The sequence below is a fragment of the Euprymna scolopes genome, chromosome 44 (genome assembly GCF_053919585.1).
Source record: "Euprymna scolopes isolate OS-2025 chromosome 44, ASM5391958v1, whole genome shotgun sequence".
Taxonomy (NCBI): domain Eukaryota; kingdom Metazoa; phylum Mollusca; class Cephalopoda; order Sepiida; family Sepiolidae; genus Euprymna; species Euprymna scolopes.
The window spans coordinates 15,373,717-15,400,642 of record NC_136525.1 but is presented as its reverse complement, the minus strand read 5'-3'; the positions used below and the strand labels follow the sequence as shown (position 1 = coordinate 15,400,642).

At 35.5% G+C, this 26,926-nt stretch overlaps 1 protein-coding gene and 1 pseudogene across 1 annotated transcript in view; one reads left to right on the top strand and one right to left on the bottom strand.

Moving 5' to 3' along the window:
* LOC145268708 (uncharacterized) overlaps positions 1–26,926 on the bottom strand; it is a 63,498-nt gene that overhangs the window by 17,027 nt on the left and 19,545 nt on the right. The window contains exons 2-3 of the mRNA XM_080124245.1: positions 14,254–14,661; positions 4,042–4,212 (exon numbers count right to left, since the gene is read on the bottom strand). Of these exons, the coding sequence (XP_079980371.1) occupies positions 4,042–4,212; positions 14,254–14,661 (579 nt within the window). The remainder of the gene's footprint in view (positions 1–4,041; positions 4,213–14,253; positions 14,662–26,926) is intronic.
* On the top strand, positions 6,562–6,679 carry LOC145268967 (5S ribosomal RNA; annotated as a pseudogene).

Below are 26,926 nucleotides of genomic sequence, written 5' to 3'. Positions count from 1 at the left end.
AGACCACTTTGAATGAGAAACCAGACACATTGACCACTTTAAATGAGAAACCAGACACATTAGACCACTTTGATTGAGAAACAAAATAGACCACTTTGAATGAGAAACATAATAGACCACTTCGAATGAGAAACAAAATAGACCACTTTGAATGAGAAACATAATAGACCACTTCGAATGAGAAACCAGGCATAATAGATCACTTGGAAGACAAAATTTGAAGCATTATTGCCGAAATACAGCCTAATTCAATGCGTAGCTTGTGGAAATTAGACTTCAAGATTATGCCATGTACATGAGAGTCATGAAATTGTATTTAAATTATAAATGCCAAAAATAATCTTTGGGATAAGCCACATATTTGTATCATAAAAAATAATAATCTGACACACCCAAATATCTATATATATAAAAGCGAAAACGTATGTATGTATGTATGTATGTTCGCTTTTCCTCGATGTCCACGAAAAGCTTCTTTCAAACAAGCGCTTGCTCGCTTCACAACTTTTTAAAACTTTTTATATCATCTATAAATTGTAATATCTACAAATTATGCACGGAGCTCGCCTCTCTATTTAATTTTATTGACTTTCAAACGTTAATTATTCCACATTTCCTGGCATCGGCACGCGTTACATTCGCTTTTCGGTATAAAAAAAGCGAACCTCAACTCTAAACACAGGCCCAGAGCCAGTTTGGTCAATGTCGACTTCGTCATATCAGACTGTAGCTTTCATTTCGCTCCTCCTAATAAACAGGGAGCGGCTTTTTAAAAACATTTATTCAAAACTGTCCCGCACAAAATAACTGCTGAATACCTATCACCGTCACGTCAATCAAAAACGCGCACCTGTTTTTTTTTTTTTTTAAAACACTTTACTATTTTTCAACTGCTCGTCGTCAACGCTTCGGCTTTTTTTCACATACCCCGAAAAACACCCGGGCAACGCCGGGTACCCCTCGCTAGTATTTTATAAAACACAAATGGAATCTTGAATTCCGTTTCAATAGCATCCCCTTTTTTGGCCTAATGAGGTAATCTCTTTGAATTGAGATTCCACTGAAACATGTATGCACATATGTAACCAATAATGTTTGTATAATAAACAGACTATATACAAGCTCTGTCCTCCACTGAGCACTCTTTAATAATCATTGAAAGAAAATAGGGAAAAGAATAAAGGAAAGGTTAAAAGGGTCAAAAAAAAAAACGGAGAGAAGAGGAACTGGGGGGGGGCAAAAAGAGCAAAAGAGAAAAGGGGACTACAGAAAAGGGGAAAGAGAAAAAAAGGGAGAAAATAAAAAAAGGGGAAAGAGAAAAAAAGGGAGAAAATAAAAAAAGGGGAGAAAATAAAAAAGGGGAGAAAATAAAAAAAGGAGAAAATAAAAAAGGAGAAAATAAAAAAGGGAGAAAAAAATTAAAAAGGGAGAAAATAAAAAGGGTGAGAAAATAAAAAAGGGGAGAAAATAAAAAAGGGAGAAAAAAATTAAAAAGGGAGAAAAAAAAAGGAAAAAAATTAAAAAGGGAGAAAATAAAAAAGGGAGAAAATAAAAAAGGGAGAAAATATAAAAGGGAGAAAATATAAAAGGGAGAAAATATAAAAGGGAGAAAATATAAAAGGGAGAAAATATAAAAGGGAGAAAATATAAAAGGGAGAAAATAAAAAAGGGAGAAAATAAAAAAGGGAGAAAATAAAAAAGGGAGAAAATAAAAAAGGGGGGAGAAAATATAAAAGTGGGAGAAAATAAAAAAGTGGGAGAAAATAAAAAAGGGGAGAAAATAAAAAAGGAAAAAAATAAAAAAGGGAGAAAATAAGAAAAGGGAGAAAATAAAAAAGGGAGAAAATAAAAAAAGAGAAAATAAAAAAAGAGAAAATAAAAAAGAGAGAAAAAAAAGAAAAATAAAAAAAGAGAAAATAAAAAAAAGAGAAAATAAAAAAAAGAGAAAATAAAAAAAGAGAAAATAAAAAAAGAGAAAATAAAAAGAGAAAATAAAAAAAGAGAAAATAAAAAAAGAGAAAATAAAAAAAGAGAAAATAAAAAGGGAGAAAATAAAAAAGGGAGAAAATAAAAAAGGGAGAAAATAAAAAAGGGAGAAAATAAAAAGGGGGAGAAAATTAAAAAGGGAGAAAATAAAAAAGGGAGAAAATAAAAAAGGGAGAAAATAAAAAAGGGAGAAAATAAAAAAGGGAGAAAATAAAAAAGGGAGAAAATAAAAAAGGGAGAAAATAAAAAAGGGAGAAAATAAAAAAGGGAGAAAATAAAAAAGGGAGAAAATAAAAAAGGGAGAAAATAAAAAAGGGAGAAAATAAAAAAGGGAGAAAATAAAAAAGGGGAGAAAATAAAAAGGGGAGAAAATAAAAAAGGGAGAAAATAAAAAGGGGAGAAAATAAAAAGGGGAGAAAATAAAAAGGGGAGAAAATAAAAAAAAGGGAGAAAATAAAAAAAGGGGAGAAAATAAAAAAGGAGAAAATAAAAAAGGGGAGAAAATAAAAAAGGGAGAAAATAAAAAGGGAGAAAATAAAAAGGGAGAAAATAAAAAAGGGAGAAAATAAAAAAAGAGAAAATAAAAAGGGAGAAAATAAAAAAAGAGAAAATAAAAAAGGGGAGAAAATAAAAACGGGGAGAAAATAAAAACGGGGAGAAAATAAAAACGGGGAGAAAATAAAAAGGGGAGAAAATAAAAAGGGGAGAAAATAAAAAAGGGGAGAAAATAAAAAAGGGAGAAAATAAAAAAAAGAGAAAATAAAAAAGGAAAAAAATTAAAAAGGGAGAAAATAAAAAAGGGAGAAAATAAAAAAAGGGGAAAGAGAAAAAAGGGAGAAAATAAAAAAAAGAGTAAATAAAAAAGAAAAAAAATTAAAAAGGGACAAAATAAAAAAGTGGAGAAAATAAAAAAAAAGAGAAAATAAAAAAGGAAAAAAATTAAAAAGGGAGAAAATAAAAAAGGGAGAAAATAAAAAAGGGAGAAAATATAAAAGGGAGAAAATATAAAAGGGAGAAAATAAAAAAAAGAGTAAATAAAAAAGAAAAAAAATTAAAAAGGGAGAAAATAAAAAAGGGAGAAAATAAAAAAAGAGAAAATAAAAAAAGAGAAAATAAAAAAAGAGAAAATAAAAAAAGAGAAAATAAAAAAAAGGGAGAAAATAAAAAAGAGAAAATAAAAAGGGAGAAAATAAAAAGGGAGAAAATATAAAAGGGAGAAAATATAAAAGGGAGAAAATAAAAAAAGGGAGAAAATAAAAAAAGGGAGAAAATAAAAAAAGGGAGAAAATAAAAAAGGGAGAAAATAAAAAGGGAGAAAATAAAGGGAGAAAATAAAAAAGGGGAGAAAAAAAAGGGGAGAAAATAAAAAAGGGGAGAAAATAAAAAAGGGGAGAAAATAAAAATGAGGGACAAAATAAAAAAGGGGAGAAAATAAAAAAGGGGAGAAAATAAAAAAGGGGAGAAAATAAAAAAGGGGAGAAAATAAAAAAGGGGAGAAAATAAAAAAGGGGAGAAAATAAAAAAGGGGAGAAAATAAAAAAGGGGAGAAAATAAAAAAGGGGAGAAAATAAAAAAGGGGAGATAATAAAAAAGGGGAGATAATAAAAAAGGGGAGATAATAAAAAAGGGGAGAAAATAAAAAAGGGGAGAAAATAAAAAAAGGGAGAAAATAAAAAAGGGAGAAAATAAAAAAGGGAGAAAATAAAAAAGGGAGAAAATAAAAAAGGGAGAAAATAAAAAAGGGGAGAAAATAAAAAAGGGGAGAAAATAAAAAAGGGGAGAAAATAAAAAAGGGGAGAAAATAAAAAAGGGGAAAAAATAAAAAGGGGAAAAAATAAAAAGGGGAAAAAATAAAAAGGGGAAAAATAAAATGTGGAGAAAATAAAAAAGGGAGAAAATAAAAAAAGGGAGAAAATAAAAAAGGGTAGAAAAATAAAATTTGAAAAAAGAAAAAAAAGCATAACATGGGTGGATCGCTCAGTTAATGAAAATTTTGTAATGGCTGAGTAAATACAAAATAAAACGCCTAAATAAAATTGATTGATTCTTTCTTACCTGAAGTTGAATCTGTGTCATTGCTGGCCAAAGAGAACGCATAAATCGTGGAGTTGACTTGTTTTTTGTTGCTATAAGAAACTTGTATAAAAACCTGATACGTTTTGTCTGCAGTGATGTTCTTCAGCAGAACCCAGGTCTGCGTGGCATTAACGTGTAATAATTTCATGTCTAGAAATAAAAATTAAGATTATTTTTAAAAGAATTCAGTTTAAAATCGGAGCACATCTGGTGTACGAAAAATGTCAATAAAATCGTATATTTAAAAAAATAAAAGAAAAAGAAAACCTGAGAAAAAAAGAAGTACAAAGAAAAAAAAAAGGGACAAAAAAACAAAAATAAGATTTTTAAAAAATTAAAAAAAAAAAACATCAACCGTTCCCATATCTGGGCAATCATAAAAATTTTAGACACTCCCAAAGCATGTGAGCATGATCTTATCTCCTTGCTATAATTATCTTCTATATCTATTATATAAAAGCGAAAATGTGTGTGTGTGTGTGTAGATTTTTCTATGTCCGGCAAAGGCTTTTTTCGGGAGGGGGGTCACTCATTCCTACAACTTTTTATATACTCCCTAGATTATAATATCTACGATTTACGAAAGGAGGTCGTCTCTCTCTTTTATTTGAACGATTTATAAAATTCATGCTATCCTGTGGTCCATCGTGTTTGTTTGTGGTTTTCATATAAAAAAGCGAAACTAACGAACGCCAAGGCAGGTTCCCCGGCTTTGTGCCGAGGACGTCCAGAAAGCATTTAGCTTTCATTACTGTGCAGAAAACACCTCATATCAGACAATTGCTATTCATTTGGACACTTCCCTTTTTATGGGGAGCTGGTTTTCCCCAACATCTTGGGGGAAACAAATACACAGAAACTGGCTTGCAGCCAAAGTTAAGTTTTCCCTATGGCGTGATGTTTGACCCCATTAAATTTACGCACATGTCACTTAACTTAACTTCCTGTCCCATCGTGGCCGAGCGTTAAGATGTTAGGATTTTCACTCTTTCTTTTCCACCTTCACCTCAACGCTTTGGGTTCGAGCCTACCTACCTACAGAAGGCTTTTTTTTCTTTTACATCTCCAAACACACAAGCAATGCTGGGAACCCCCGCTAGCGTATATGTAAAAGACAAAATGGGCACGAGCATTTGTGTATGTCTGCAAAAGGTTTTTCAGATCAGGGTTCCACTGTCGGTTAAATTTCATGAGAAGTTTTCCTATACTTCCGATATCATAATATCTGAGATTTGCAATGGACACTGTTTCTTCCCTTTTTTTTTTTTCTTTTTGATCGAATTAAAAAAATTCCCACCATGCCGTCGTCTCGAGTGTTTGTTTGTCTTTTTCGTATAATAAAGCAAAACTATTTGAACGCAAATGACAGAAAGTGGAAAACTTAACTGGCCCTGGCCAGGTTTAAAAGCAACGTTCATTTCTGCGCATGCCTGGCGACTCCTATGGTTAGCGAGGAAGACTAATTACCCTATGTTTTCGAGTTCAATCCTACCTCTCTTTTTTTTTTTTTTAGAATTTTTTTTTTTTTTTTATTTCATTCTTTTGCCAATATCCTCCACCCGGGCAAAAGTTAATTACCAACTCATTGAATTCACTATCTTCTGGTTAACTAATGGTTAGTATAGAAAACTAATTACCCACCTCTATCTCTATTTTTTAATTTTTTTTTTTTTATTTTAACCACGTCGAAGCCATTCTTAACATCGCTTCGTCCTTGTGCCAATATCCTCCACCCAGGCAACGCCGGGTACTCTCTGCTAGTATGAACTAGAAGAATTTGTGGAAATTTCATGGTAGTTGAAAACATCAACCATCACATTAGCAAACAATTCCCATGAGACTGTCCATCAGTAGAATAATCATTGAAATATTAGTTAAAATCAGACTGTAAATTATGATAAAAAAAAAGACATTTTGTAGACAAATATGGAGAACTGCTCGAGATATGACAATTGAACTACAGTGAGGCATTGCTTTTTTCCTAGAGATTTCAATTTAATCAAAGTTACTTGTAAATCAGTTAGTAATAATTATGTCGCTATGTGTAGGGAAAATTGTAGTGTGACTGCAGTCATGGAGGCAGGCTGCCAGAACTTGAAACCCAACCGATAGGACATGAAAAGGCGACAATGATCAGGTTCGACTGCATCTTAATTTGCATATCAATGAGACTAGACACTGGAATGAAAGAATATAAGGCCGGCAGTCAAGATGTCGGCAGTTGAGTTCTAGCGAACCGTACTAAATGGGTCAGAGCTGAGAATGTTGGAATGCAGCCAAGAATCCAGTCCAGGTTTTTTTTCTATTTTATTCTGTTTTCTTATTAATCTGATAATTTGACATGTAAGCAATATAATTTGATAGAAACATGCTACATGTCAACTTGGTAAAAAAAATGGGAGGTCAATTTGCAATGAGATTTAATGATGGAACGAATAAGTAATGCGATTGGTTTAATTTTTTTTAAGAAAAAATAAAAGACTAAAATTTCGGCAGATTATATACGGCATAATCACGTTTGACACACCGGTTTCCATCAGATCACCGAAGTTAAGCAACGATGAGCCTGGCCAGTACTAGATGGGTGACCGTTTGGAACTTCCAGGTGCTATATGTGTTCTCCGCTTATCTTTGCATTGTTTCCAGTCGTCCTGGACTTCTTGCCACTGGACTCAAGCAGTGCCGATTCAGGAGAGGTGCAGTTAGAGATTGAGCAACCCTTGCCTCACAATTACACGTGCAGCTGCCCCTACAGGGGGTGTCTATTGTCTTTTGACATGGAGAATGGAGGCATTCATTCATATGACAACACTTGCCAAAATATCTATATATATATAAAAGCGAAAATGTATGTTCGCTTTTTGTGTATGTCCAAGAAAGGCTTTTTTAAGAGAAGCGGTCAGTCGGTTCACAACTTTTAAAAACTTTTTATATCACATGTAAATCGTAATATCTCACAGTTAACAACGGAGCTCACCTGTCTATTTAATTTGCTCGACTTCCGGAAGATAAATATTCAACAGTTTTCGTTCGCCGCATGTAGGTTAGGCCTTTTCCTATAATGTTTCTCCCTACCCCCAACGTCTTTGGGGGGGGGCATTCCCGCACTAAATGAAATGCTACCTCGCAGTCAAAAGTTGACCTCATTAAGTCATTAAAACGTGCACCTGCTAATTTACGTAATTAAATAAATTCAAACGTCTTTCCGTTAGCATCTTGCGGTGGGACAATGGTTAAAACCGTCACACTCTTTTTTTTTTTCACACTTTAATTTACAACTTTGCCTCAAGGCTTCGGGTTCGATCCTCATACTTACCTACCAAAATATTTTTTTTTTATTTTAGCCCCCCCCCCCCCCCCGGAGTTTCCACACACACCTCCAAATACCCAGGCAACGCCGGGTACCCCTCGCTAGTCTATAATATAAATCTCACCTGTCTGTTTACTTTTGACAGATGCAACAGATTTTCACGAGATCGGTATCATTTTGAAGCTTGACCCTTCGGACAACAAATATCAAAAAATTGGCTAAAAACATTAATGCCTTCACCCTAAGCTGGGCACTTTTCTACAGGAAGGGGTCGCTTTTTCTGCCAATATTTTTTAAAGTCGTCCCCTCTTTTTGATTGACTAGCCTTAATTTAAACATTCATCACTTGTCTTAGACTAAAGGAGGTAGATTTCGTCACTCGTGGGCTCTCTGAGAAAGAGCACAAAGAAAGTTTAAATGACCTGTGTATCAAGGCAAGGCTGGTATCTGTACTTGTGTATCAAGGCCAAGCTTGTATCTGTACCAGTGTATCATGGCCAAGCTTGTATCTGTACCTGCGTATCATGGCCAAGCTTGTATCTGTACCTGCGTATCAAGGCCAAGCTTGTATCTGTACCTGTGTATCAAGGCCAAGCTTGTATCTGTACCAGTGTATCATGGCCAAGCTTGTATCTGTACCAGTGTATCATGGCCAAGCTTGTATCTGTACCTGTGTATCATGGCAAAGCTTGTATCTGTACCTGTGTATCAAGGTCAAGCTTGTATCTGTACCTGCGTATCAAGGTCAAGCTTGTATCTGTACCTGTGTATCAAGGCCAAGCTTGTATCTGTACGAGCGTATCAAGGCCAAGCTTGTATCTGTACCTGTGTATCAAGGCCAAGCTTGTATCTGTACCAACGTATCAAGGCCAAGCTTGTATCTGTACCAACGTATCAAGGCCAAGTTTGTATCTGTACCTGCGTATCAAGGCCAAGTTTGTATCTGTACCTGTGTATCAAGGCCAAGCTTGTATCTGTACCTGTGTATCAAGGCCAAGCTTGTATCTGTACCTGCGTATCAAGGCCAAGCTTGTATCTGTACCTGTGTATCAAGGCCAAGCTTGTATCTGTACCTGTGTATCAAGGCCAAGCTATCATGTTGTGAGAGTTTTTCTGTGTGACCAGAATAACTGTTGAACTTTTGTGGGCGTTCCGTGATCGCAAAGGCCTAAAATAAACTCATATATCGGCGATTGACCCCCCCATGGGCATCGTTTGGTACGCAGTGTGACCCCTGGTGAGGTTCTTCTGCCATGCTAGAAAATTTGCCGCACGTGCCAGTATCCGATATCTCTACAAAGCCACTATTTGCCCAGACACAGAGTACTGTTGTCACATCGGAGTTGGAGCATCAAACACTAGTCTCTCACCTTTCCAGGCAGGATTCAACCAAAGAATCTTTAATAAACTCCAGATTGTCAACCTGGCTCGAATCTCAATCCCAGCACTAATGTTGCATCACAATCATTCACATCAATGTGAAATCGCCCATTTTTCCAATCAAATCAATTAATGGCCTGCTCTAGTCAGGGACCTAGCAGGGTGGACTGTGAGGAAGCTTCACATGCCTCCAGCAGTTACTTAGTCCACAATAGATTGTAGTCTACATTGCACTGTAGAGAACCTTCTGTTGATTTTATAAGATTATTTTATATAATTGATTGGATTAAAGTTTAAAATGTTAAAGTCAAGCATCATGGTTCAATTGTGCTCTAAACAGAAACATATTTCAAACGCACCTGTCAGATCCTTCTGCTTGTACGGTGATAAAACTTCACAAATGCACTTGTGAGTTTAGGTTGTATAAAAGTGTCAACTTTTGTCAAAATCGGACTGTTCCTCCTTTAATCAGATTTTTTTAAATTATTGATACCTATCAGAGGCATTCAGATACAAAACCTATCTAAGAACGTTCCTAAACACATAAAGTACATATGTATGAAGTTTTTTTTAAAAGTCAGCCCAGTTATTTTGGAATCTATACGAAATGAATTCACACACACAAAGTGCCTTTTATATATTTTTTTTTTTTTTTTTTTTTTACAAAGGCATCACCACATTATCAAGGCCCAGAGGCCACTCAAGGATAAGGGTTAAAGAGTGTACAGTAGAAATTGGTCAATATAGTAATCATTAGTAATGAAAATTTGGTAAATTTAATAACTTATATGGAACGGCTCATCAAGAACTTATTTACTTTAGACTTGAACACAACCATATTGTAGTCAGCCGGAAAGCAGGAAAACGGAAGACAATTCCACAGGCGTGCAGTTCTAAGAAAGAAGCTTTGTTCATGGAATCTACGTTTAGGTTTAGGCACAGATAAAGAGTGGGGGAAATTATTGATAGTGTTTACAGCTAGACGAGTGTTTCTTGTGAAAGTTTGGCGAGGGGGGACCATAGATTGAAGCTCAGTTGAACACTTTCCATGAAAATAACGATACATCAGAGACAAACTCGCAACATCTCTTCTGTGAGATAGAGGTTGCAAGGAGGAGAAAAGGACATCTCCTACGAGGCTACGAAGTCTATTTTGAACTCTATCAAGGCAGGACAAGTCCTTTCTAGCAGCTCCTGCCCAGATGTGGCAACAGTATTCCATCCTTGGACGTACCTGGCTCTTATATAGGTAGAGAATAGCATCAGCAGTGAGATATCTACTGGATCGATAGAAAGATCCCACCATTTTTCCAGCGGCCTTGACAACAGATTTGATATACGTGTTCCATTTAAGATCAGGAGTAATGGTCAAGCCCAGAAGCTTGTCAAAACTTGAGGCCTCCTGAAGACGAGAGCCATTCATTTCAATTGATGACAAATGTGAATTAGAATGTTGATGATGTAAAGAGAGAAGCTTGGTTTTAGATGCATTAAAAGTAACCAGCCACTCCTTTCCCCATTGTACTACGTGCTCAAGATCAGAGGAGAGAGAATTGGAGAGAACTTGGTCATTTACTGTCTTAGATGTGCTACCATAAATGGTAGTGTCGTCAGCATAAATGTCTACAAATGATGTAAGGATATGATTTGGAAGATCATTAATGTAGATCAGGAAAAGAGTTGGGCCCAGGATGGATCCCTGAGGGACACCGGCATTAATACTGTGAGCTTCTGATTTTTGCCCCTCAACTACTACTCTTATTAACCTATCAGAAAGAAATGATTTAATAATTGAGAAGACTTTTCCAGCTATACCATAGCTAGCGATCTTATGAAGTAAACCTTTATGCCATACCCTATCAAAGGCTTTAGATATGTCAAGAGCAATTGCCCTAGAAAGATTGCCACCGTCGAGAGATTTGCTAATCCTATGCGATATAACTGTAAGGACATCTGCTGTAGATCTAGCAGAACGGAAACCATATTGAGTGTCACTAAGAAGGTTATTTTTGTTGAGATGTTTGATTACTTCTGTATTTAACATAGATTCTAGCAACTTACTCATGACGCACAGGAGACTTATTGGCCTGTACTGAGAGGGGGATGAGCGATCACCTGAATTCTTAAATACAGGGCATACTGATGAGATTTTCCAGGGAGATGGGAAACTATTCTCAAGACAACGTTTAAACAGTTTTGTAAGTATGGGCGCTAATTCAGGTTGAAGTTTTTTGAGTACTATAATTGGAATACCATCAGGGCCAGTTGCTTTACTCGAATCAAGGTTTTTGATTAGCTTCGCAACATCACGTACAGATATACGTATATCACATAGCATGTTTTCTGATACAGGAGGCAATATTGGGGGTTGGCGGTCTTGGTCGCAAAGGGTAGAATTAGCTGCAAAGTTCTTGACAAAGAGTTTGGCTTTGTCTGATGCTGACGAGATTACCTCAGGTCCATTGATAATAGTTGGGATGGAGCACACGCTTCTGTTCAGGATTCTGTTTGCTATTTGCCAAAACTGGTGGGAACCAAGCTGCTGCTCAGCTACTTTGGACTTAACAGATTGAGCATACAACTCTCTTGCGTTCCTTATTACTTTCTTACAATGGTTGCTGGCAGTCCTGAAAACGGCTTTAGTTTCCATACATCTATTACGTTTGAAGCAGTGGAAAAAGTGATTTCTGTGCGCAATGGCAGCAGCACATTCTGGAGAGAACCATGGCTGGCTGTTAGGTTTTTGCTGAAACTTTTTAGAGGGTATGAAATGGTCAATACCTACAATTAACCATTCAGTTAGGTCTAATACTATAGAGGACACATCCTTTTTAAACATGGAATGCAGAGGTAGATCAGATATAAATGTACGGAAGCTATCCCAGTCAGCCTTAGTGTATCGATATACTGTACGATGAAGAGGTACGTCTGGGGACTTATTACATTTCATTTTTATCTTAATTGATACAACAGAGTGGTCGGAAGATCCAAGAGGCGACAGAACAGAAACTGAACATAAGTAAAGATTTCTACATCAGGTCACCATAAAAGTAACCAGCCACTCCTTTCCCCATTGTACTACGTGCTCAAGATCAGAGGTAAGTAAAGAATTCTACATCAGGTCACCATAAAATATTTTAATCCAAATTCTTTTATATCTAAGTAGAAATAAATTTTAAAATAAAAACGGTTAACAGTATATTTCTTAGTATAAACTTAACAAAATAAACTGATTAAATCTTCAAATTATAAGATCAAGTGCAGGACATTAGCTACAGATAAATTGCTTCTAAAACATAGTTAACATTTCATACTCTGACAATATCACAACTGACAAAATTATAAATAGACTCATGCTAACAATAATGGGATCAAGAATAGATACCCCGCAGCAGAAGACGAATATTGGTGCATATTTCAAGTGACACCAGTTGTTCGATCTTGACCTTGACGTTGGTTGTTTGTAAAACACGTCAAATAGCAGACATGGTCGAATTTTCGCGAGCAAGATTTTTAAAAAATATATTTACAAAACATTTTAAGATTTAAAAGAAAAAAATATATATTTACAAAACATTTTAAGATTGAAAAGAAAAAATATATATTTGCAAAACATTTTAAGATTTAAAAGAAAAAAATATATATTTACAAAACATTTTAAGATTTAAAAGAAAAAAATATATATTTACAAAACATTTTAAGATTTAAAAGAAAAAATATATATTTGCAAAACATTTTCTTTAATCTAAAATATTTACAAAACTTTTAAGAATTAAAAAAAAACTTTTCTATTTACGTAAAACTTTTAATGTAAATAAACAAAACGAACGTAAATTTAACAAGATATATTTAAATAAATGGGTGTCTTTCTGAGTGCGTTTTTTAAATATATTTACAGATCTTTTTAATAAAACTAATAATAATTATAATAAAAATCTTAAAAAAATAAAAAGAATGAACTACATTAATTACAAAACATTAGAAACTGAGAATTTCGGACGCTAAACTAACTTGTATTTAATTTGCCCTTGTGGAGAAGTAAGCAAATAGCAATTTTTTTTTTGTTTTTTAAATAAAAATGAAAATTATAAAAAGATTTGTATCTTGTGATACTACACTTCATCTTTATAAAGATAAAAGTTATAAAAGATGCCCTGTGGCGCAGTTGTTAGAGTACTTAGAAAAAAATCAATTGTAAACGTGATATTCTCCTGAAGGTTGAAGGTTCAATCCTCAGTGTGGGCAACCGAAAAAATAAGATTGCAAATTACTTAAGACCTCTATCCAGTCACGGCTGACGGAACAAGAGCATGCTACCCCCATGAAGTAAATAAAGGGTCCTGTTCAAAATTCTGGCTAAATTCACAAGTTCGACAGAAACATTTCTGAGTTCGACAAGATATACCTGAAGAAGGTTGGAGGTTACATCAACCGAAACGTTGCGAAAATCACGCTCAAGATGAAAACAGTAGTCTGATGAATACTAATATGAATAACCAATCCTCATCTCAAAAATTCAGAAACATCAAAAACAATATTATCTATCAAAAAACTAAACAAAAAAATAAAAAGCTAAAAACCACAAAAGCTAAGAACCACAAAAATTAAAAAAACCACAAAAGCTAAAAAACCACAAAAGCTAAAAAAAACACAAAAGCTAAAAAAAACACAAAAATTAAAAAACACAAAAAAAAGCTAAAAACCACAAAAATTAAAAAACCACAAGAGCTAAAAAACCACAAGAGCTAAAAAACCACAAGAGCTAAAAAACCACAAGAGCTAAAAAACCACAAAAGCTTAAAAAACACAAAAGCTAAAAACACCACAATAGCTAAAAACACCACAAAAATTAAAAAACACAAAAAAAAGCTAAAAACCACAAAAATTAAAAAACCACAAAAGCTAAAAAACACAAAAATTAAAAAACACAAAAATTAAAAAACACAATAGCTAAAAACACCACAAAAGCTAAAAAAACAAAAATTAAAAAAACACAAGAGCTAAAAAACACAAAAATTAAAAAACACAAAAAAAAGCTAAAAACCACAAAAATTAAATAACCACAAAAGCTAAAAAACACAAAAATTAAAAAACAAACACAATAGCTAAAAACACCACAAAAGCTAAAAACACCACAAAAGCTAAAAAAACACAAAAATTAAAAAACACAAGAGCTAAAAAACACAAGAGCTAAAAAACACAAGAGCTAAAAAACACAAGAGCTAAAAAACACAAGAGCTAAAAAACACAAAAATTAAAAAAACACAAAAATTAAAAAAACACAAAAATCAAAAAAACACAAAAATCAAAAAAACACAAAAATCAAAAAAACACAAAAATCAAAAAAACACAAAAATTAAAAAAACACAAAAATTAAAAAAACACAAGAGCTAAAAAACACAAAAATTAAAAAACACAAAAGCTAAAAAATCACAAAAATTAAAAAACACAAAAGCTAAAAAACCACAAAAATTAAAAAACAGGTGAAAAATATTACTTACCAGACGAGTCGAGTTTTTGTTGATAGAAAATATCATAGTTATCAACAAATCCGTAAGCATCAAAGATGCGGGAATCCTTTTGTTCAGTTTTGAGAGTTTGATTCTTTGTAGAGTTCATGTTCAACATCTGAGCATAGGTATCATTGCCAGATTCATGGACGTTTGAATCCGCAACATTGTATTGGGGATGGCTGTCAGATTTGCTTCCAGAATGGCCGTGCAGAGGGACGGAGAGCCTGTTCAAAGTGGTAACATGATCAGTTTTGGCACTGGCAGTGTTCTTGGAAAGGTCCGAGGACTTGGGAAGTATGTAGTTAAAAGGTGGATCCCAAGTGAGATAAACGTCCGTAGGATGTCCGACAAATATATAATGCCGTATGTTGCGTGGAACAAAGTTAGCAGTTTCACCTGAAACAAAACAGATGCGAAAGAGGCATGAATAGTTTCTTCATCCAGGTCACCTTGGAGATTTGAAATTAACATGAAATACCTGTCCCCTATTTTATTTATTGTAAGCCGGAAAAAAAAATCATGGTTTACAATAGAAAAAAGAAAGCATGAAAAGTAATATGGTTAAGCTTAAACATGGAAAAGTAAAGGACTAGTTGTTAAAACTTGAAAAAAAAGAAAAAGATATTCTAGTAAAAAATATAAATTTATAACTTAAAATATTGCAGCATTAAGAATTTTTTAAAAATTCAATTTATAAAATTATATAATCAATTCTTAATGCTGCAATATTTTAAGTTTTAAATTTATTATATTTTTTACTAGAATATCCTGTCCTTTTCTTTTCCAATTTTAACAACTAGTCCTTTACTTTTCCATGTTTAAGCTTAACCATATTACTTTTCATTCTCGCATTTTTCTATTACAATATATATATATATATATATATATATATATATATATATATATATATTCTCCAAGTCAGAGACAGAAATCTACAATCTCACAAGTTAATAAATAGCTGCAACCAACATGGAGAATAGAAGACAGAGTTCAAAATAGACTTCGTAATCTAGTGGAGGATGCCCTTTTCTCTTCCCTGCAACCTCTTCCCCAGAGAAGAGATGTTGCGAGCCTGTCTCTGCTTTATCGTTATTTTCATGGCAAGTGCTCATCTGAGCTCCAATCCTGTCCTCACTTTCTCGAAAAATACTCGTCTAACTGAAACCACTATCAATAATTTCCCCCCCCCCACTTTATCTGTGCATAAACCTAAACATAGATTCCATGAACAAAGTTTTTTTCTTAGAACTGCATGCCTGTGGAACTCTTCCGTTTTTCTGCTTTCCAACTGACTACAATATGGTCGTCTTCAAGTCCAATGTGAACAAATTGCTGATGAGTCATCCCCTTAAGTTATCCAATTTACCAAATTTCCTCTCCTAACGAGGACTACAACATGGTCCCTTTGACCACCGTACACTCATCCTCAAGTTGCCTCCGGTGACTCCTTTGTAAGTTAATCTCCTTAATTTGTCACACATAAATAGTAAAATCATTAATGTAGATAAATAGTAAGCTGTGAGGATAAGTACTTTATCTAATCTATATCTATATATAAAAGCAAAAATGTGTGTATGTATGTATGTTCGCTTTTTGTGTATGTCAGTAAAAGGCTTTTTTCCAGCGGGTTCTCGAGGCCGTCGCTCATTCTTAAAACTTTTTTACGAGGGGCGTGCAATAAGTAATGCCCCTAACCCACTTCCAGTTGTCTGATCTGAAATTTTGCATATGCAAGGATTTATATCTCTACGGGTTATGTGGAAAATTACAGCTCTGAACTAATTGTGGTTTCTGTTTTACAGGTGTTTGAACTGAATCAGGTGTGAAATGCAGCCTGTTGAATGTCGAGCAGTGATCTGTTTTTTGTATTTGAAAAGACGCACACCACAAGAGACTTTTGATGAAATGAAAGAAACTTATGGTGATAATGCCCCATCATATGACCTTGTAAAACGCTGGCATCGTGAATGGCCAGAAGTCTGTGAAAACAGCTCCCAGACCTGGTCGCCCCCCCCCCCTTCTGTCATTGATGAGGCATCTGTCCGTCAAGTTGACGCTGCCATTTTGGAAGATCAGCGCATTACTATTCGCCAAATAACCCAAGATGTCAAGATTAGTACAGGGTCTGTGGAAACTATCATTCATGACCATTTGCATATGCATAAGGTGTCTGCCAGATGGATTCCCAGGTTGCTCAAAACATTTCAGAAGTAAGAACGCGTCGAGTGCTTGAGGATGAATTTGGCGATGTGCCAAGAAGATGAGTCAAAGTTTTTCAAAAGACTGATTACACAGGATGAAACCTGGGTCCATCACTATGATCCAGAGACCAAAGCCCAGTCAATGCAGTGGAAGCACTTGGACTCACCACCTCCAAAGAAGGCAAGGGTGCAGCCTTCTGCTGGCAAGGTCATGCTCACAGTCTTCTAGAACCAGGACGGAGTAGTGATGACAGATTTCCTGGCAAAGGGTACCATGATTACAGGAGCCTATTATGCTTCACTTTTGAGGAAATTAAGGGAAGCTATCAAAATCAAGAGGCGGGGCAAGATCAGCAAACGTACCCTCCTCCTGCAGGACAACACTCCGGTCCACAACTCGCATGTCGCCAGATCAGAAGCACGGGCGTGTGGTTATGAAATCCTCCCCCATCCTCTCTACTCTCCTGATCTTGCACTCTCTGACTTTCACCTCTTCCCAGCCATGAAGTTGTTTTTGAAAGGAAAGCATTTCCCAGATGATGCAGCCTTGATTTCTGAAGTCACGTCGTGGTTGGAGGACCAACCTGAGGTGTTCTACAAAAACGGTCTCCAGAGCTGCATCAAATGATGGGAGAAATGCATAACTCTAGGTGGTTCCTATGTAGAGAAAGACTAATAACTGTGCCAAGTTTCGTTGCTCTACTGCTATGGGAAGTGGGTCAGGAGCATTACTTATTGCTCGCCCCTCGTATATGTATAAATGTGTGTGTGTATATATGTATATAAGTGTGCGTATATATATATATATATATATATATATATATATATATATATATATATGCATATGTATATATGTATATATATGTATATGTATGGGAAGTGGGTCAGGGGCATTACTTATTGCATGCCCCTTGTATATCCCGTCTAAATGATAATATCTACGACTTAACAATGGAGGTCGCATGTGTATTTAATTTGCCCGACTTTTACCAGCTCGCCGCGTCTTCGAAAAGCAAATGATTTGGCTTGCAGCGCAAAACTAGGTCAGACATCACGCAACTTCCTCGCACCTGTTTATTTCGCTTTATAACCCTTCACTTATCAGTTCCTCTCCCCTCGTGGCCAAGAATAAAATAACATCAACGATTGTAAACCATGAAAAATCCTACATGGTGTACAGGACGTCATTTCCGGTAAGATATACATAAACAGAGGCAGAAAAAGTCCAATGTAAGTAACTAGAAGCAGGTCGCTTTTGTGTTTGTTCTGAAACCAACGGTACCGATATTTTTCTGATCTTCTGTAACACGTATATAAATAAATATATATTCATGCACACACATATACATATACATGTGTGTGTGTGCGTATGTGTGTGTGTGTGTGTGTAAAATTATGGAAATAATATATCAACGTAATGGAGAAATGAAAAATAAATAAACCAAAATTATTCATATCTTGATCTAATTTCCTCTTTATTTTAACGTTGCATATGGAGCCGGAGCGACGCAAACGAAAGAAGGGGTGGCAGACACGCATATTTTAGATTGATTTTAGATCTACATGCTTGTATCTCATAAACTGACCGGAATTGTTATTATCACCGAAAACAAAGAAAGGTTACATTCTAGGTCGGGATGTTATGAATTGCGCAACGCAAAATAAGAATAGAAAAATATAATATTTCAGGAATGTGGGGTGATATCTATATAATCCAGTTGATATAAACAACAGAAAAAGGAGATAGATAGAGATAGAGAGAAAGGCTTCGGGGTTCAATCCTACCTTCCTACTAAAACTATTTTTTTTTTCTTTTACCCGGCCAACATTTTTTTTAACACACACATCACCAAACATCTGGGCAATGCCGGGCACCCCCCGCTAGTAGCGAAAATGTGTGTTAGTGTGCATGTGCACTTTCTCTGTATGTCTGCAAAAGGCTTTTTTTCCAGGGGGCGCTCGGTCGGCTCACTCCTTAAAACTTTTTCTATGCTGTCTAAATCATAATATCTACAACTTAAGAATGGGGGTCGCGTCTATCTTTAATTTGCCCAACTTTTATGCGCTATTTTCGAGATTTTTTTTTTATTTCCTCCTGTTGATTCGGCTTTTTCGTATAAAAGCGAAAGCTGGCATTGTTCCCAGCGCGATTGCCGGGAACGTCCAGAAAGCAATCAGCTTTGATCAATGCGGAGTTTCTCCTTATATCAGACAATTGCTATTCAATTTGGACAATCCCCTTTTTAAGGGGAGCTGGTTTCCTCCCCCCACCCCTCAACATCTTGAGGAAACAAAACCAGCCAAGGTTGGGTAAACAAACCCCAAAAAACTTCCCCGCAAACCTCATTAAGTGCGGGCACCTGTCAATTCTGTTTCTACTTAAATAAATTCAAACGTGTTTCAGTTACTCTTTCTTGCTGGCCGAGCGGTTAATGTGTCACGTTTTTTCACACTTTATTTTCCAACTTCGCCTCAAGGCTTCGGGTTCGATCCTACCTACCTACCAAAACTTTTTTTTTTTTACCTCATACACAAACACCCGGGGAAATTATTTTTTAAATAAGTTTTAACATTATTTCTTTTTATTTAATATTTAAACAGGATTATTACTTCGCTTATTCTTTTGTTTTGATTTACCCCTCCCCCAATCCGAGCAAACACACACCTCTAAACACACGGGTAACGCCGGGTACCCCCGCTAGTCTATAATATAAAAGGGCAAAAATCTGTTATGTATGTATGTATGTATGCCTAAAACTTTCAACAGAGGCCACGGATTTTCATGAGATCAGTATCATTTTGAAGCTTGACCCTTCGGATGACAAATATCGAAAAGTTGGCAAAAAACATTAATTCCTTCACCCTCAACTGGGAACATTTTTACAGGGAGGGATAGCAAAAAATCGTTCCTTCATGACAATTTAGCCAAACACGCATACTCAAAAAATTTCTTTCTTGAATTAGTTAAAAAATAAAAAAATAAATAAAGACTTAATTTGGATCACGTGGTCATAGACCAGTCGCTAAAATAATCAGGGTCATTATCTTAAGATTGCACTGAGATATCAGATATATATATATATATTTTTTTTTTTTTTTCGATTTTTGAAGTTTTATTATTGAAACAGGGTTATTTTAGTTCATTTTTTTCCCCCTATCACTTTCGACGTTTTTGTTTTCCTGGTTTTTTTTGGGTTTTTTTAAGAAGTTTAAATATTGTTCACGAATTTTAAAGAAAAATTATATTTAAAGAGGATTATTACGTTCGCTTATTCTTTATTTACCATTTTGTCTTGATTTACGCCCCTCCCCCCACACACACACCTAACCACACCCGGGCAATGCCTGGTACCCCCGCTAGACTAGTATATAAAAGGTAAAGTGTGTGTGTGTGTGTGTGTGTGTGTGTGTGTGTGTGTGTGTGTGTGTGTGTGTGTGTGTGTGTAGGTTTTGCCAAAAACTTTCCACTCCCTCGACAGATCCTCACAAGATCGATATCGTTATAAATCTCGATCCTTCGGATGACAAATATCGAAAAAATTGGCCAAAAACATTCATTCCTTCACCCTCAACTGTGCCGTTTTGTATTAGGAAGGGTCACTTTTTCGTCGTTGCAATGACTAGCCTTAATTTATGTTGGCTGTAGAGGTTAAGCAGTTTGCTTTTTTCTTTCACCTTTTCCTCCTTAGCATTACAGGTCCGAGCCTGCCTACTTAATCTTTTTTTTTCATTATTTTGTCCTATCACTAGTTGACAGTGCAAGACTTATTAGATTGGAGACTATTTTTTGAGAGATTGGTTCTAGTTACACGAGTCCAAGACAACTTTGTTGTCGATGATTAAAATAGAATTTTTTTTTTTATTACATAGGCATCACCACTTATCAAGGCCAAGAGGCCACTCGAGGATAAGGGTTAAACAGTGCACAGTAGAAATTGGACAATATAGTAATCTATATATATATATATATATAAAAGCGAAAATGTATGTATGTATGTATGCATGTATGTGTGTTCGCTTTTTCTGTGTGTCTACAAAAGGCTTTTTTCAGAGAAGCGGTCGGTCGGTTCACAACTTTTTAAAACTTTTTATATCACATATAAATCGTAATATCTCACAGTTAACAACGAAGCTCGCCCGTCTATTTAATTTGCTCGATTTCAGGGAGATAAATATTCAACATTTGTCGCCCGCCGCATGTGGGTTAGTCTTTTTCCTATAACATCTTGGGGGGAAAGAAGGCGTTCAGCAGTAAATGAAATCCCGCAGTCAAACTTGACTTCATTAACTCATTAAAACGGGCACCTGCTAAATCCAAGTAATTAAATAAATTCAAACGTGTTTCCGTTAGCATGTCGCAGTGGGGCAATGGTTAACATCACACTTTTTTTTTTTTTCACACTTTAATTTACAACTTTGCCTCAACGGTTCGGGTTCGATCCTCATACTTACTTTTTTTTTTTTTTAACCCCCCCACCCCCGAAGTTTCCACACACACCTCCAAACACCCGGGCAACGCAGTGTACCCATCGCTAGTCGTAAATGGAAATTCAGTAAATTTGTTAACAAGTGGAACACCTAATCAAGAACTTGTTTACGTTAGACTTGAAGACGACCATATTGTAGTCAGCTGGAAAGCAGGAAAACGGAAGACAATTCCACAGGCGTGCAGTTCTAAGAAAGAAGCTTTGTTCATGGAATCTACGTTTAGGTTCAGGCAGAGATAAAGAGTGGGGGGAATTAGCATTTAGCAAGTAAAAAAAATTTTTTTTAAATTAAAATATTTTTTTATTTCCGTAAATTAGCATTTAGCCAAAACTTGAAATATTATTTTTCACTGAACAATAATGCAAAAATTATTGATGTGGTTAGGTTTTCTACTAGATATATCGGCTAAAACACATTAGTGATGATTTTTTTATATAATAACAAAACTACCGAACATAAAATTAGAATCGTATTTACTGCAGTTACTGAGGATTTTCATCTCAAGCGACACCAATATTTTTGCAGCTATTTTTGCAATAACAAGATGTGAGTAGGTTTTCTAGTAGATATATTGGCTAGTACATATCAGTGATTATTTTTCTATACAGTAACAAAAATCTGTTACATAAGATTGAATCCTATTTACTGCAGTTACTGAGGATTCTGTCCCCCCCCTTGAAGTACATATTCCCAATCTAACAACCAGCAAAATTCCAACCCTTCGTTTAAAGGTCCCTAGATGTCGGAAAGCCTTTCGCTCTAATAGCTTCTTCCCTCGGACTGTTACACTTTGGAATTCCCTCCCTGTTTCCTGCTTCCTGGGCTGTACTAATCTGAAGAAGTTTTAATGTACTGTGAACAGACATCTTGCTGTTTAACTGTTAGAGACAACCCCAAATAGTAGCCCCCTGCGTCCAAGTGACACTATTGGGGGTGAAAAGCGTAAAACAAAATAAATTAATTAATTAAAAAATAAATAATCTATATATATAAAAGGCAAAATGTGTGACCCTTTCGTGTATGTCTTCAAAAGGCTTTTCGAGCACACGCTCCCGGGTTCGTTACTATCGCTTACAACTGTTTATATGGGTCCTATATCATAATATGTAGGATTTGGGAACGCGGGTTGTCTCTAGATTTATTTACGTCGACTTTTATGAGATTCGCGCTATTTCGCTTTGTGGCCGGTTTGTCCTGCATTTTAGTATAAATACAGTGAAAAACGTTGGGTTCTCGGCTTTCGCTCTGCTTTCCCCCCCTTCCAACCATCATCTGGGGAAAGTGAAAACTAAAAATAATGATCCCGCGATGACCTCATTTAGCGTCGTCCTGTCAATCAAACCTCTTTTAGCTTTATAAGCTTTAACTTAACACGTTAATCAATTACTCTCACTCGTGGTCGAGACCGTTAAGTATTGGCATTGGTTTCCACCTCCGCGTCAAAGCTTCCGGGTTCAATCCCTCCTCCCGACCAAACGTTTTTTATTACTTCGCTTATTCTTTAGTTTACCCCCCCCCCCATACACAGGTTTATTTATGCCATTTTTTTCCGTTTTGGTTTTGGATTTTTTTTTTTTTTTTACATCGTCTTTTTTATAATATTTAAGCAGGATTATTAATTACCCCCCCCTCCATACACACACCTACAAACACCCGGGCAACGCCGGGTACCCCCCCCCCGCTAGTTAATTAATAAAAAATAAATAAATAAAAAATAAATGAATTAATTAAAAAATAAATTATAAAAAAAATTTTTTTTTTTACATTAAAATATTTTTTTTATTTCAGTAAAACTTGAAATATTACTTTTCTACACAACTAGCCTGGTGTCTGGCATTGCCAGGGTTTTTGGATGTGTGTGTTGAAAAAAAAAAAAAAAAAAAGTGATAGTAGGCAGGCAGGCAGGCTCGAACCCGTACCGTGAAGGAAGAAAAGAATGTGAAAAGAAAACGTGACGTCTTTGCTGTTGCACCCATCACTAAACCAGAAGTGGCGAAGGTTTAAATTAAGGCTAGTCAATCAAAAAGAGCGGATGACTTTCGAAAATATTGGTGAAAAAAGTGACTCCTCCCTTGAGGATGAAGGAATTAATGTTTTTAGCCAGTTTTTCGATATTTGTCGTCCAAATGGTTGAGATTCAAAACAATACAGATCTCCTGAAAATCTGTCGCCTCTCTCGACAGTTTTAAGCAGACATACATACATACATACATACATACATTTAAACAGACAGGTGAGATTTATATTATAGAAAACATGTCTACAAGACATAATTAAAAGTAGGATCATATTTACTGCAGTGATTAAGGATTTTTATCTCAAGAGCCACCAATATTTTTGCAGCCTTTTTTTTTTTTTTTTTTTTTTATTTATTCAATTTTCACCCCAAACAAGGCACAGTGCCACTTTGAAGCAGGGGGCTACTATTAGGGAATTAATTAGCGGGGTCATTATGAAGGGAGAAGAGAAGAAAGATGTTTGTTAACATTACACTTGAACTTCTGCATATCATTGCAGTTGGGAAAGCAGAATCCCGGAAGGGAGTTCCAAAGACCCGCAGTTCTGGGAAAGAAACTATTGGAGTAAAAGGCTTTCTTGCACCTAGGGATCTCTACTGTAAAGGGATGAGACTTAGTAGCTTGTCGGGTTTGTCGGGGGTAGTTACGTCGGGGAGGTACAAGTGTTTGCAGTTCGTCAGAGCATTCACCATTAATGTATTTGTAGAACAGGCAGAGGGATGCAACATCTCGTCGATGGGACAGAGGTTGAAGCCTAGATGACAGTTCAGGACCTATCAGGTTGGCGACTCTTTTTTGAACCCTGTCCAGGAGCGAGAGACAAGCAGCAGATGCACCAGCCCAGATGTGACAACAGTACTCCATACATTCCAAGGACAAGATTTATTGAGGTGGGTAGGTTTGCTAGTAGATATGTTAGTACATATGAGTGATTATTCTTTCTATACCGCAACAAATCTGTATAATATTAGAATCATACAAGCAGAGAGACCTGACGTTACCTGGGAATGAATAAGGAGAACGAATGTTTCACCCTCTCGTATTTTGTCACCGAAATCTGTATAAAAAATAAAAAATAAATAAAAAATCGACTATTTTTCAATTTTCCTTGCGGTGACTTAGTCCACAATACATTGTAGTGTAGATTGCATTTTAGACCATCTACTGTTAATTTTATAAAATTTATTTTTATATATAAATTGCATTTTCACTCCAAACAAGGCACATTGCCACTTTGATGTAGGATGGGGGGGGGGGGGGGCTTTACTATCCAAGACATAATTTGTAAGGGTACTAAGTAGGGAGTTTGGCAGCAAGATGTCTGTTTACATTACACTTGAACTTCTGCATGTCAGTACAGTCAGGGAAACAGGAACCCGGAAGGGAATTCCAAAGTCTAGCAGTCCTAGGGAAGAAACTATTAGAGCAGAAAGATTTCTGACATCTGCGGATCTCTACTGTGTAGGGGTGAGATTTTACTGCTTGTCGGGTATATTTCCATCGAGGTGGCACAAGGGCTTGTAGTTCGGGGCATCCACCATTAAAAATACTTGTAAAACAAGCAGAGGGATGCAACATTTCGTCGATGGAACAGTGGCTGAAGCCTAGCTGATAGTGAGGGACCTATTAGGTTGGCGACTCTCTTTTGAACCCTGTCTAAGAGGGAGAGACTAGTAGCAGACGCACCTGCCCAAAATGTGACGACAATAATCCATGGGCGAATAATAATGGCTTGAATTAAAATTCAAAATACAAAGTATAGTACTTCAATTGCGTTTTAAATAGAAACATTCATTTTGAACGCACCCCTGTTATATCAAAGAACCTACTGTCGATTTTATATGCTTGGCCTTACTAGTTGTGCAGCGATAATGGCTTCAGTTTAAATTTAAAATGAAGTCAAGTATCATGTTTCAATTGTGCTTTAAATAGAAACATGCATTTTGAACGCGCCCCTGTCATATCAAAGAACCTACTGTTGATTTTATGTCTGGCCTTTTGGCTTGTGGTAATAAAACTTCTCAAATGCACTTGTGATGTTAGGCTGTGTAAGGTGTTAACTTTGGTCAAACTCGCCTGTTCCTTCTATTATTGGATCATTTTGACAGGGCTCTACATTGCGAGTGAAACAGTCGCATTTGCGAGTGATTTTTCCAAGTGGCGACTAGAAATAATGAAACGCTTATCTTTTGGCGATTGCGTTTCTTTCACTGACAATCTTCCAAGACTCACTACTGCGTGAAAAATATCTTTTCAATATTTTTTTTTTATATAAAACAAACAAAGTTAAATTATTTAAACAATAAAAGTTAAATAGAACAATATACTTTTTTTTTTTTTTTTTTACGAAGGCTGTTTAAAAAAATATCTGAAGAAATTAGAAAGTTTATACCTTCAAGTATTAACATAAAATTTGTTGTATATTTAGAATTACACTTATTTAAAAATATACATAAAAAATCTTTGATGTACATACTCGTCACAGAACGAAGATGTCATATTCTAAAAATCATGTGGGTTTGGCTAGTAACTTTACTATTTGGCTCGTAAACGAAAATATTTAGTTGTCAAAGGTCAACCAAAACTAAGTTTGTCCCTAGAGCCCTGTTCGATTATCGATACTTACTGAAGACATTCCAATACATAACCTATCTAAGAACACTGACAGACACATAAAAATACTTTTGTGTGAAATTTCATAAAAATCTGCCCAGCCGTTTTCAAGTCTATAGGGAGCGAACTCACACACAAAGTTCCTTTTATATAACAGTAGAGATAGAGATTCCCTGTAGTTACTTAGGTGCGTTATCTTAAAAAGCAAACAGCTTTCTGATTAGATTCCCGTTGTTTACAGTAATTGCTTCTAAGGACCACAGAACACTAGATGACTTTCTATTAAAACTATTCACTTATTTTAAAGTTTGAAATGGAATACAGACTTACTTTGTTTATCAACCTGAAACCACTTAATTTTTTTTTTTTTTTTTAGCTTTACGTAATTTCAAATAGATAAATTTTAAATGGAGTAATTCTTTTAATTAACTATTTATATTTGTTAGTTGATTTGGTGTTCATTTAAAACTACTACCTGGCGTTGCCCGGTCATAAACTACAGTTAAAAAAAAAAACAAAAAAAAACAACGGGACTTAGGTGCCATCAGCTAGAAGCGAAACCAAGATTTTGTAAGCGAAGAAAAAAAAAGAAAAAAACGCTGCATTCTAGGTGCAAGCTCGCATAACTTTGTAAGCAAACACATCATCGATCGCACTACAATGACACATGACGTTGCAAATTTTTTTTTTTTTTAAACGAAAGAATCGCGCAGGCACGATTAAAGAACAGCGTCATAAGCAAGGTTTTTATCTAGCCACCCCCTTCAAAAAAAAAAAAAAAAAAATTTGTACATGAAATAATTGGACGAGTTTTTACAATTATTTGATATTATGTGTCCGAGAAATTGCTCTTTTTTAACGATACCACGTCCATGCCGCTTCTATGCAGATGACAAAAGATTTTCATGGACATACATACACATACAAACATGTGCCAATTATATAATAGACTAGCGGGGGTGCCCAGCATTTCCCAAGTGTTTATAGGTGTGTGTTGGGAGAAAAAAAAAAAAAAGTTGTAGTAGGCAGGTAGGATCGAACCCAAACCGTTGACACAAAGGTAGAAAAGAAAGTGTGAAAAAAATCTGACATCTTACTGCTCAGTCATGGCGGGAAAGGAACTGAAAAGCATTCCAATTAAACGATTAAAACGTGACAGGTGCGTAAATTTGATGAGGTCAAACATCACACCATAGGGGAAATGAAATCCCGCACTTAACTTTGCTGCGAGACCGTTTTTTTTGGTTTTTGGCGGGAAAACATAGGGGAGTGTCCAAATGAATAGCAATTGTCTGATATGAGGGGTTTTCCACTGTGATCAAATCTAATTGCTTTCTGGAT